Here is an 11,804-nt window from a genome sequence, read left to right on the forward strand (position 1 = left end):
ACATATATATATACTGTATATACATACAGTATGCATATTTATATATACAGTATATACATTAAATATAAATATATATATGCATTAAATATATTTATATATATTTTTATACATTTAATGTGTATATATATGTTTCATTAAATATATGTATATATATGCATATACATTATATATACTATATATATATGTAAATATATTTACATTATATACTATCTATATATGCATTATATACTATATATTTAAATATATTATATATACACACATTAAATATATATTTAATGAAACATTATATATACATATATTCTATATAAATGTATTTATATATTTAATGTATATATACATTATATATATAGTATATATATATATACATTATAAATATATATATATTCCATCATTTATATATATTCCATCATTGTTACATGAATCCAGGAGAATTCCTTCAGACTTTCAATAATTTGCACCATGGTTTTAATATTTGTTCTCAAAAGGTTTGCTTTATTTCATTAATATTGATCACTTTGGGCTTCCATACAAAAGGCGATTATGGCGTAACTGTTCTCGTCAGTAAACCGTCACAGGGAAGTAAACACAAACTGGGTTGTTGCCTTATTAATAACAGAGTCCTCACTATGATGAGTTAATAATGGCTATAAATAAGTAAGCAGCTACAGGTTTTTTTTTTCCTTTCAGAAGACAAAAATGTACCGCTGAACATTTTCACAGTGCAAACTTTTCTGCAGTCCTCTTCAGTCAGACAAACAAACCACAGATTCTCAAAGGTTTCCTATCAGAGTTCACTTTCATCATCATCCTGTACCCTCTCAGATCTGTAGTGCAGCTCAGTCCGTCCTGTTTTATTCACATATTCATAAGAGTTATGAAGGACAGCAGAGAAACCGGCTCAGTCTTGGCTCACAGACTCAGATTTAAGTTAACATCATAGAACACACGACACGAACAGCATTAGTCCTTAACAGATGTGTGGCAACAACATAACCGGCCACGGGAGTCTAACTGTACACGTCAGGAAAAGGCAGAGAGAAGTGTTAAAGCTGAAGTGTTGGAAACAGCTGCAGGATTACAGTCACACACACACATGCACACCCACACACACACACACACACACTACAGTGAGGAGGTTAGGATGCTTCTTGTGCTTCTACGCCTCTTAGGAACAAAGTGTCTGAGGTCGAGACAGAGTTGGAAACAGGCACCAGAAAGATAAAACAAAGTCTCATATATGAAGTAAAGTGTGTGGCTGAGCGGGGGAATATTACCAGTCCCAAAAGAAGAGGAAAAACTGGTCTGACTGCAGGCAAGGTGAGAGAGATCTCCAACACAGGGAGTCCTAGAAATTACAGCCTGTCACCCGTCGTGCTGCAGACAGGGGAGTCAGCAGAAGCACTGCCGGCTGCCTTTGGTGACCTCCTCTGAGGAGTGGACCGTGTTGGGAACAAATCCACTCTTGACGCCCTCCCAGCCGTCCTGGATCTTGATGTCGCCGGTCCGTACCAGCTCGAAGATATCCCTCGTTAGATCCACGAACGCCTTCAAAGTAAGACACAAGATAGGGACGGATCAAAGACTCAGAAAAAATAGAAGGGGCGATTTATGAAGCAAGTACAGGAACACTAGTAACAAAGTGACCCCAGGTCAAAAGGTCAATGATTAACACTAAAGGTGCATTCCACAAAACAAGAGTTTTTGAGGTATTACAGCAGATTTGATGGCGTCCATCTTTAGGTCACGATACCAACTTAACATTAGCCATTCCTGCCAATATGAGATTTGCTGAAGCTTCTGAGACTCTCTCTCTCTCTTCATCTCCCTCTATCCTTCTTTCTAACCCCAACTCGGTCTCAGCAGATGTGTGTCTAACATGAGTCTGGTCCTGCTGGAGGTTTCTGCCTGTTAAAGGAAGTTTGTCCTTGCCACTGTAACTTGCTAAATGCTGCAAAGTGCAAAATCCTTCCTCTGACTTTCTGTCACCTTCAAATCTTGAAGAGCTCATACCCCTCTAGAACACTATGCTCCCAACATGCAGGCCTGTTCGTTGTACCTATAGTCTCTAAAAGTAGTATGGGAGGTTGAGCCTTCAGTTATCAGGCACCTCTCCTTTGGAATCATCTACCAGTCAGGGTCCAGGGAGGCAGACACCCTCTCTACTTTTAAGAGTAGGCTTCAAACTTTCCTTTTTGATAAAGCTTATAGTTAGAGCTGGCTCAGGCTTGGACCAGCTCTTAGTTATGCTGCTATAGGCTTAGACTGACACACTGGGATCCGGTCTTTCCCCTGTCTGCCTGTCTCTTACTTTAACTCTTCCTGTCCCATTAAAGTTACTAACCATAGACGTTTCTGGAGTCCCTGAGCTCCCTTGTCTCGTAGGTTCCTCTGGATCTCTGCTGCTGTGGACGTGCCAGACTCCAGCTGCTACAACTACTACTATCCGTCTCCCCACTATCATCTCTCTCTCTCTTCATCTCCCTCTATCCCTCTCTCCAACACGGTCTCAGCAGATGTGTGTCTAACATGAGTCTGGTCCTGCTGGAGGTTTCTGCCTGTTAAAGGAAGTTTGTCCTTGCCACTGTAACTTGCTAAATGCTGCAAAGTGCTCTGCTCATGGTGGATTAAGATGAGATCAGACTGAGTCCTGTCTGTAAGATGGGACTGGATCTGATCCTGTCTTGATGTTGGGTCTTTGTTCATAATAGAACATTTTTGGAAAGAATCACAGCTGATCAAGTGTTGGTGGGGAAAACAGAGAAACCTAATCCGCACCTTCTCCACGTTGATGGCCTCTCTGGCCGATGTCTCAACGTAGCGCATCCCGAAAGCCCCCGCAAGCTTCTCTGCCTCCTGCTGGGTCACCTGACGCTGGGCCTCCAGGTCACACTTGTGACCCACCAGCAGGAAGACGATGCTGTGCGGCTGGACGTGGCTCTGCGCCTCCTCCAGCCAGGTGTGAACGTTCTGGAAGGAGCGGCGGTTTGTGATGTCAAAGAGCAAGAGCCCACCCACGGAGTTACGGTAGTACGCTCTGGTGATAGACCTGGACAGAATCATCAGATGACATTAAAAAAACAAGGAGAAGAGGTCTGAGTGACTTTGATGTAACCTTTCTATACTGAGCACACAGTTAGTGTCATTCACAGGGAACATGTACATACTGTTGAGTCATACAAATATCTTGGAACTGTGTTTGATTCTAAATTGAAGTTTGATGTCAACATGGAGTATATTGTCAAAAGAAGCCAGCAGAGGATTTACCTGTTGAGAGAACTGAACTCTTTTAATGTCAGTAAGAGGATTTTAACTAACTTGTATTGTTCTTTTATTGAAAATCTTTTAACCTTTTATTTAACCTTTTAGCCTGCAGAGCATTGTAAAGGTTTGCTCCACGATCACAGGAATCAAAAAGACACTTGTGTTCCCTCTGGGAGAACCAGGTGCTGAAAAAAGCTAAAAACATAATCAGCCAGCCATTGCAAGTTCTTTCTACTGAGTTCATACTGATGCCTTCAGCTCTCTGTTTTTATGCACCCTTGAGGAGAACAAATCGTTACACCAAATATTTTATCCCGTCTGCTATCAGGCTTTTAAACTCAGACAGTAGTCTTTTTAGTCCTTTTAAATAACATTGGTATGACAAGGAGATTCTCTGGTCCCATGTACAGATCCGGTGTTTGACTTGTGACTTGTAGCATGTATATATGATGGATGTGTTGTAAATGTTAAATGTTGTATGGTAAGCTATGAAAGAATTGCCCTTCTTGAGATCAATAAAGTTGTCTGAATCTGAATCTGAATCTATGCATTGATGGTGAGAAAACTGCAAGAGATAAAACACAAGTTGAGTTTGTACCTGAACCTCTCCTGTCCTGCCGTGTCCCAGATCTGCAGTTTGATTCTTTTGCCCGGCTCGATCTCCACCAGGCGGGAGAAGAAGTCCACACCCACAGTCGGGTCTGACACCTGAGCAAAGCGACCCTCTGTGAACCTCCGGATCAGACACGACTTCCCCACCGTGGAGTCTCCGATGACGATTAGACGGAACTGATAAAGCCATATTGTCTCCATGTTTCAGCAAAATAAAACCTGTGAAGGAGAAATCACATCAGGGTGAATCCTTTCTTTTTATGTCTCATGTTACAAGTAACACCTTTATATGGTAAGAAACTAAACATTAGTTGAAATTAAAGACACTTTAAAGAAGGACAGAGACAATCGTCCTCCTCTTTAGGACCAGAGGAGCGTCCAAATGAATCAGACCAAACACAAATGTGCATTTAATCCACACACTGTGTTGACCACATGGATAATTCATGGACATCCTGAGGAGACAGTAATGGGCTCTGCAGGAGGGTCCATGTGGTTTACAGTGGGGTGATCTAATTTTGAGGGGAAGGAGGGAGAGAGAGAGAGAGGGGGGGGGGGAGGCCACTCCTCTTCAACTCAATAAACACTGGCGTAGTCAGTCCCCATGTGGATAGCACATTGGTTGTTACACAGCATTAACACAATGGGGCCTCAAAGCTGAGCCAAGAAAGGAGCTTCATACAGAGAGAGCTGCTGAACAGGAGGGATAATTGATAAAGGTTGAAACCCTGCAGTAATACTCAGAATAAAACATCAGGCAAAGTTTATACAAATAGATGATTAATGGATTCAATCATGAGGCCCAGTGCTTTTAGCTTAATGTAACTGTGAGTGGTGTATTCACTGAACAGCAGCATGCAGGAAAACAAGCGAGGATAAACATGTCAACAACCACCTACCTTTAATCTCCGAGCTTAGAACCAGTGAAAGGACAACCCCATGTCGGTGTTGATGCTTCAGAAATGATCCTCTAGACTAGCCTGTGCTCCTGCTAACAGATACAGCCGGATCTATGTGCGCCTTTTCCCGTCACCATCGACCTGATCCAGCCTGTTTTCAAACCTTCATCCAGCCGGACACACATCCAGATAATCACAGCTCAGATCACCGCTCACGAGCTGTGGATATTTCGATGAAGATCCACGGAGAGGAAATGGCAGCAGGGCACAACAGCATCACACACACACACACACACACACACACACACACACACACACACACACACACACACACACACACACACACACACACACACACACACACACACGCATCACCTCCTCGCCCTCATCAGCACCATTACTGTAACTGTGCGCACAAACGCGCAGCAGGAATTGTGTGTGCGCTCAGTCTGCCCTGAGCTGGGGTCTGAAGGCTGAACGACACAACAAGAAGCTTTAGTTATTATTATCTGAGTGCAAATTAATTCAATAATCTCTGTGAATAAATACAGGCTGATCTCAAGTTATCAGAACATGCTTTCACTTTTTAATTATTGACCCACAACATTGTTCTTACCTGGTGTGCTGATATCTGTATCTGGAGCCATGTTTTAGAATCAGGATCAGAAATACTTTATTTATCCCAATTCAGTCATTACAGTATTCTCTAATACACAGTATGTAAGAAAGTCAAAATATTAATAGAATGAGGAAATAAAACAAGATATAAGTATTAATAAAATAAGATATATAAAATTGCCATATATAAAATTAAAATTTTAATTAAAATAAATAGAATAGAATAGAATAGAATAAAATAAAATAAAAAAAAATAAGATAAAATAAAATAAAATAATAATAAAGTATATACAGAAGGGCAGAATTGTTAGAATTAGCTATGTACAAAAGTGCTGGGAATGAAAGTGAGAATGAAAGTGATATATACAAGGATGTCTCAGTTAGTATTCATATTGAAATTCCTGTTCTAACTACAACTGAAAAGGATAACTATAATCAATATAGAGAAATGAGTCAGTGTTAAAAGGAAAAAAAAAGAAAAAGGAAGAAAGAAAAAAGAAGCAAGACAAAGGGCTTATGTGATTTATTTCATTTTATTTTTTATTTGATTATTTAATTCTTTATTATTGCTTTTTTATTTATTCATGTTCTTAATTCTTTTTCCATTTTCTATATCATCCAATGTGATGTCTTTTTTGTTAAAACATTTTATTGTTCTTTAATGCTCTTATTTACTTATTTGTATTTAAAAAAACTTATAACAATGATTTATTGGTCTCCTGTCTCACTCCTTTATCCTGTTTAATTTGCATTTATTCTTTTTAATCTTTTGCATTATATTTGGTTTTTTTTGCATTGTTAGAATTCCTACACTAGTCTGTCTCTTAAAGTTTTATTTTGTCATGTAAAGGTACTATACAAATAAAAGTTATTATCATATTGACATGGTGGGTCTTCATATTTTATTCTATTCTATTTTTTGTATTTTTAATGTATTCCATTTTATTATTTTAATGTAGAGCATTTTGTGTCTGATTGGTTGATAATACAGTGTGTCCACTAAAGTAACATAAATGCATCATAGATTCTAAAGCTGGTTTTGACGAGCTGCGCCTGAACGCACCACTTGTAGTGAAGTTGCCTTGAGAGAGAAGAGAGAGTGTCCTGTAGTAAACAGACCCAGCCTGTCATATGTGATGAAAGGGGGGACTGCAGTGATCTCAGACTGGTTCTTTAGTGAATCCAGATGACTTTGGATCATTGAAGGGAGAAAATGTCCAACCTGTACTTCTCTTCACTGACAATGACTCCTCTATAGCTACTTTCTGCTGTCCCCTCTGCGCACCTTTCTTTCTAAGTTTGCAGAAGTCTAGTCAGGAGGGTTTTTTTTGCAGCCATGCAGCAGGAGCTGTTGTTCAAAGTCCTGGTCATCGGAGACCTGGGAGTGGGAAAGACGTCCATCATCAAGCGGTACGTGCATCAGATCTTCTCCCAGCACTACAGAGCCACCATCGGGGTGGACTTCGCCCTGAAGGTGCTCCAATGGGACAATGACACAGTGGTGCGTCTTCAGCTGTGGGACATTGCAGGTCTGTAAAACTTTAACGACCTCATAGGTCACCCTGGTTTACAGGCTTATTGTGCATTAGGTGGTTTTAAATGGAGGATCTGGAGGAGGATTTATTTGGCTGTGTTTGGGGACCTTTGGAAACAAAAACCTTTTGTTTCACCTTCAGCAGCTGTGGAAACCTGAAAGCTGTGAAAGCTGCTTTTGGATATAAGCTGATGAAATTAATCTCATAGCAGGCAATTAAAACATGCAAACATGTGTACAGTGTGGAAGAGCTGGGCATCTCAAATACATTATTTTTCCTGTCAGAGCAAAACTATTTATTCTTATTTTTAAATAATATTATTCCATATTTTTGTTATTATTATAGTTTAAAAATAGATTCATTTTCAGTAAGTGATGATGTGAGAGAGTGTGTGTGTCCGTTGGATGCTCCGTCCCTCCCAGTCATTTGAAGCCTGGTTGAGGAATGTGGATCTTGTGCCTGGCTGTGACTCAAGTGATCCCATGCTTATAATAAAAGTCACATGATGGCAGCTCCTGCACACACACACACACACACACACACACACACACATGCACACACACAGCACCCCTCCCTACATATATGTCACTAATTAACCTTGCCGTAAGTTAATTTAATTATACACTCTTTGAAAGGTGTCTTTATATGAATAATCTGTGTGTGTATCTGTGTGTGTGAATCTGTGTGTGTGTGTGTGTGTGTGTGTGTGTGTGTGTGTGTGTGTGTGTCCCAGGACAGGAGCGGTATGGGAACATGACTCGTGTTTATTATCGTGAGGCGGTGGGGGCCCTGATGGTGTTTGACGTGACGAGGGCCTCAACGTTCGACGCTGTGCTGAAGTGGAAAGACGACCTGGACTCCAAGGTGAGGTGTCTGAAGTGGACCCATCCACCAGGGGCGTAGGGGATGCTGGGTACATGGGGTGTCTGTCCCCTTTGTCCCCCACACTTTTCTAAACTATGAAGTACGCGTAGAGTGTGACCGGGTTAGGTATTTGAACAAGTCTGAGCTTGTTTTTTCACCACAAAGGTTACAAGAATATCCACGCTGCAGGGAATTAGGTATTAGATGCTCAAAGTCAAAGACAGGAGGTGTCCTTGGCCGAGCCGTTTAAGTGCGCCCCATGTACAGAGGATATAATCCTCGACGCAGCGGCTGCTGGTTTGATTCTGGCCATGACGCTTTGCTGCATGTCTTCTCTGCTCTCTACTCCCCATGCTTCCTGTCTCTCTTTAGCTGTCCTATCAATAACAACCCTAACTATTTGTCCCCCTCACTTCTGAACTAATGGCTCTGCCCCTTCCATCCACAACACACAAACACAAGCCTTTCCAAAGTTAATGTCAGGCTGGTGTAACAGGATAGGACGGACACTTCATTTTCATTGTGAAAAGACAAACAAGGAAGCTTTGTTCTGCAGCATTTCCGTTGTAATGCGGCTGGTGTAGGTGGAGATGTACATTGACTAGAGGGGATATATGTCAACGTTGCCGCCATGTTGCTTGTGGCAATCTCTGAAGACGTGCACACACATGTATGTAGAAACATACCTCCCAACTGTTTTTATACGACCTTACCTGCGTATACAAGTCTATGACCCCTGCGGTCTCCAAGAGCAGCTACCTGTCTTTAATATGAAACCAAAACAGAAAGGGGGCACCACCTAGTGGCGCTGTCTGGTACTGCAGCAGTATTACTGTTAGACCGTACAGCAGCATTACAATCTGGTTAAATATATATACACACATATATACAACTAAAGAAAATAAACTTCTACTTATTATATATGTATATCCTCTTTCATGGTAGATGTCATCTCATTGTTTCGACTATATTCTACTGATTGAAGAGGCTTGTGGGCACAAATTCAAAGGAGTGTAATTTAACCATTAGGCCAAACCTGGGCACCTCTATAAAGTTATTTATAATGCCTAAAGTGGCAAAAGAAACACTCTGATTTAACAAGTCTCATGCTTAAGATTTTTTTCCGTATTAGACCTTTTTATCTGTCTGTCATTTTTCCATCTGTCTTATCTTACATGCCTTAAAAATATTCTGACTGTAACATTTCATTCATATTGAAAGTTAAGTCACATGCCCTTTTTTTGTCTCCCTAGGTAACCCTGAACCATGGGAGACCAGTTCCTGCTGTGCTCTTGGCCAATAAGTCCGACCAGTTGGCTTACCACACGCCCAAACTGGACTCCTTCTGCAGGGAGAACGGCTTCGTTGGCTGGTTTGAGACGTCTGCAAAGGTACGAGAGCAGAGACTCTTAAGTCATATCAGTGAAAAATGTGTTTCAATTTAGATGAGTAAGAACAGGGTTGATACTTTTTACTCTAAAAAATGATAGGTCAGTTATTTCTATGTAAATACACTCCCAGAATCTAAGGTTAAACTGTCATTCATCAAACACAGTCGTTAGCTGACTCACTGTGGGTTTAAAGAAGTGTTTCTGTGCAAACACTAAAGTAAGAAAGTGTTATTTACTGTGCACGCAGGAGACCTCTGGAGGAATGTTCACAGTCTGGTGTGAAATAGTCTTCAGCTTATTCCTCTCAGTCAGAGCTCGTCTAATGAGTTACACACCAGGGTGAGGTTCAGACGAGGATCAGGACTGAAATAATGTTTCTGTTTTTCAAATCCTGGAGTTTCTGCTGGTGTTGCGTTCAATGTCAGAGTTAAAATTCAGACTTTTGGGTATAAATACATTATTTTGTAGAGACTATGCAACTCTTGAAAGAATGAATAACACAGTCCTTCTCAGGGATTTAAAGCTACAGTCCAATTTTTTGTGATTGTTAGCTTGTTGTAGGAGCATGTTATTTAGTGGCTAAAGTGTGCTTCTGTACGATGACAGCCACAGATTTAAATTGTTTTACTGCAGGAGTAAATACCTTGGTTAAACAGTACTTATTGATTACTATTTTGCATTTATATATATTTATAGACGTATCTATAGGGCTGAAGATGAGAGTCTAGTCTTGGCTAGCCCTTTAGCATGCCAACATTTTCCTTTAAGCAATTGCAGTAGCTCAAACATCAGCTAACTTCTGTGAATGAATGTGTTTTTGACCCGAGTATGCCTCTTGTGTGCTCAGAATACACCTCAAATACCTGTAGCATGTTTCACAAAAGTCCAAGCAAGAATTGTTAAAGTGGAACCACAAGGGATCTTCAGAGTCAGTAGATTTCATCTTGCGGAGGCCGTGATAGCCCGGACTAAAACACCCACTGCAATCCGTCTAATGGTTCTTAAGCTACTACTACTTGCACCTTCAGTTGAACACTACAACCAGTGTGTCCAAGAAGCACCTGATGCCTTTACACTTGTCTTTGTCTAAACTTGCTTTCAGGAGAACACAAACATCGAGGATGCCGTCCACTGCTTAGTCCAGCACATCCTGAACAACGAGGAGAGCCCGATGACGGAGAGAGATCCCGGCTCTCTTGTCCTCTCCGGCTTCACCAACACCAGGAAGGAGCATTTCAACTGCTCGTCGTGTGTGAAGTGGTGACTCTCCAGCAGTCTCAGTACAGAAGGAGGTGAACTCTGCGTGTCTGCAGAGATAAGTTTGACTCAGGGAATGTTTGTGAAAATGCTGATGTGTTCCCCCAGTGTTAGTAGACTATGTAACTGTTGGTATGATGTGTTCATGTCCTAGGTCACGGGTTCCCAAACTTTTCAGCCCCCAAATTATAGGTGTCAAAGACTCGCTTGAAGTTATTAAATGTTGCTTCATACTTCATATAGCTGGTCTGCAGGAAATTAGCCCACATGCACATGTGGCTGTTTCCTGTGCTGTTATGAGTTAACCTACTGCTACTGATGGGTTTGTTAATTAACTGTTAACAAAGAAAGACAGAAAAATAATGAAGAAATGTGCATTTGCAATATTTTATTTCAAATGTAACTACTATATTTGTATAATTTACAATAATTGGTCAAATATGCAATTACAGATAATAAAAAATTAAAATTAAAAAAAATTCTGGAAGACGTGTCGTGACCCTGCATTAGTGTTTCATGATCCCCCAGGAGGTCTTGACCCACAGTTTGGGAACCCTTGCCCTAGTTCAACATAAAACACAAAATATTTAGTATTAATAGAATTAAAAAAATGGTCATACAGACCCTTATAGATATTTTTAAATTACATTTCTTATAATATTTTAATAGTTATTAATTTTGAGGTGATAGGAATGAAATGTTATCTATTCCGACTTTATATATTTTTATATTTTAGTTAATATTTTAATGTAATAATTATGGGAAGCCTTGTTTGTATAATACTATTCACTTTTTGAAATTGTACAGTCTTACTTTGTCTCGTAAAAATCTTTAAAATTAAGTTTTTATGTAAAATAAAATAGCTGCACTTGTTTTTTTTCTAACACATAATCCATAAATCCTGAATGTATAGGCTCACTTAATTTAATATTTAACATTTCTGTTACTGTTACTGTGCTTTTTTCCTTGTTTGAATATATTTAACATTGTGCCACAGACTTTTTAAAATTTTGTATAGATGACCTCTGACACTGTAGCATTGTTGTCTGCAGGATGAACACAGACAAACAGACAAAGTCATGACGTCTTCATTTATTGTTTGCTGTTTTCCTCAGGCCGTTATCGAGCTCTCTGCTTTGAGTCCAGACAACATGTACAATCAAGTATTTAAGAGACTTGAAAATAAAGATAGCTGCAAATGCTCCAAACGTCTGCAGAGTTTGAATTTCATGTGTTTTGTGTGGTGGATCTAGCAGAGGACTACCAGCTGCTTTCTAACTGCTTTGTAACACTGAATCCGTGTTCCTCTGGATCTCTGCCGTAGACGGGTGTGCCAGACTCCAGCTGGTACAACTACTACTATGATC

The 11,804-nt window shown here is 40.1% G+C and overlaps 2 protein-coding genes across 2 annotated transcripts; one reads left to right on the forward strand and one right to left on the reverse strand.

Annotated features, from left to right (window-relative positions):
* Positions 1-471: 471 nt before the first annotated feature.
* On the reverse strand, positions 472-5,074 carry LOC117812293 (ras-related protein Rab-39B-like). The gene is made up of 4 exons (XM_034682981.1): positions 4,773-5,074; positions 3,860-4,092; positions 2,776-3,046; positions 472-1,545 (listed from the first exon to the last, which is right to left on the reverse strand). The coding sequence occupies exons 2-4, from the start codon at positions 4,072-4,074 to the stop codon at positions 1,390-1,392; spliced, it is 642 nt and encodes a 213-aa protein (XP_034538872.1). The 5' UTR covers positions 4,075-4,092; positions 4,773-5,074; the 3' UTR covers positions 472-1,389.
* A 1,413-nt stretch (positions 5,075-6,487) lies between these two features.
* On the forward strand, positions 6,488-10,745 carry rab38c (RAB38c, member of RAS oncogene family). The gene is made up of 4 exons (XM_034683069.1): positions 6,488-6,919; positions 7,659-7,789; positions 9,043-9,180; positions 10,283-10,745. The coding sequence occupies exons 1-4, from the start codon at positions 6,727-6,729 to the stop codon at positions 10,442-10,444; spliced, it is 624 nt and encodes a 207-aa protein (XP_034538960.1). The 5' UTR covers positions 6,488-6,726; the 3' UTR covers positions 10,445-10,745.
* Positions 10,746-11,804: the final 1,059 nt, after the last annotated feature.

Source organism: Notolabrus celidotus, chromosome 5 (assembly GCF_009762535.1).
Source record: "Notolabrus celidotus isolate fNotCel1 chromosome 5, fNotCel1.pri, whole genome shotgun sequence".
Lineage (NCBI taxonomy): Eukaryota > Metazoa > Chordata > Actinopteri > Labriformes > Labridae > Notolabrus > Notolabrus celidotus.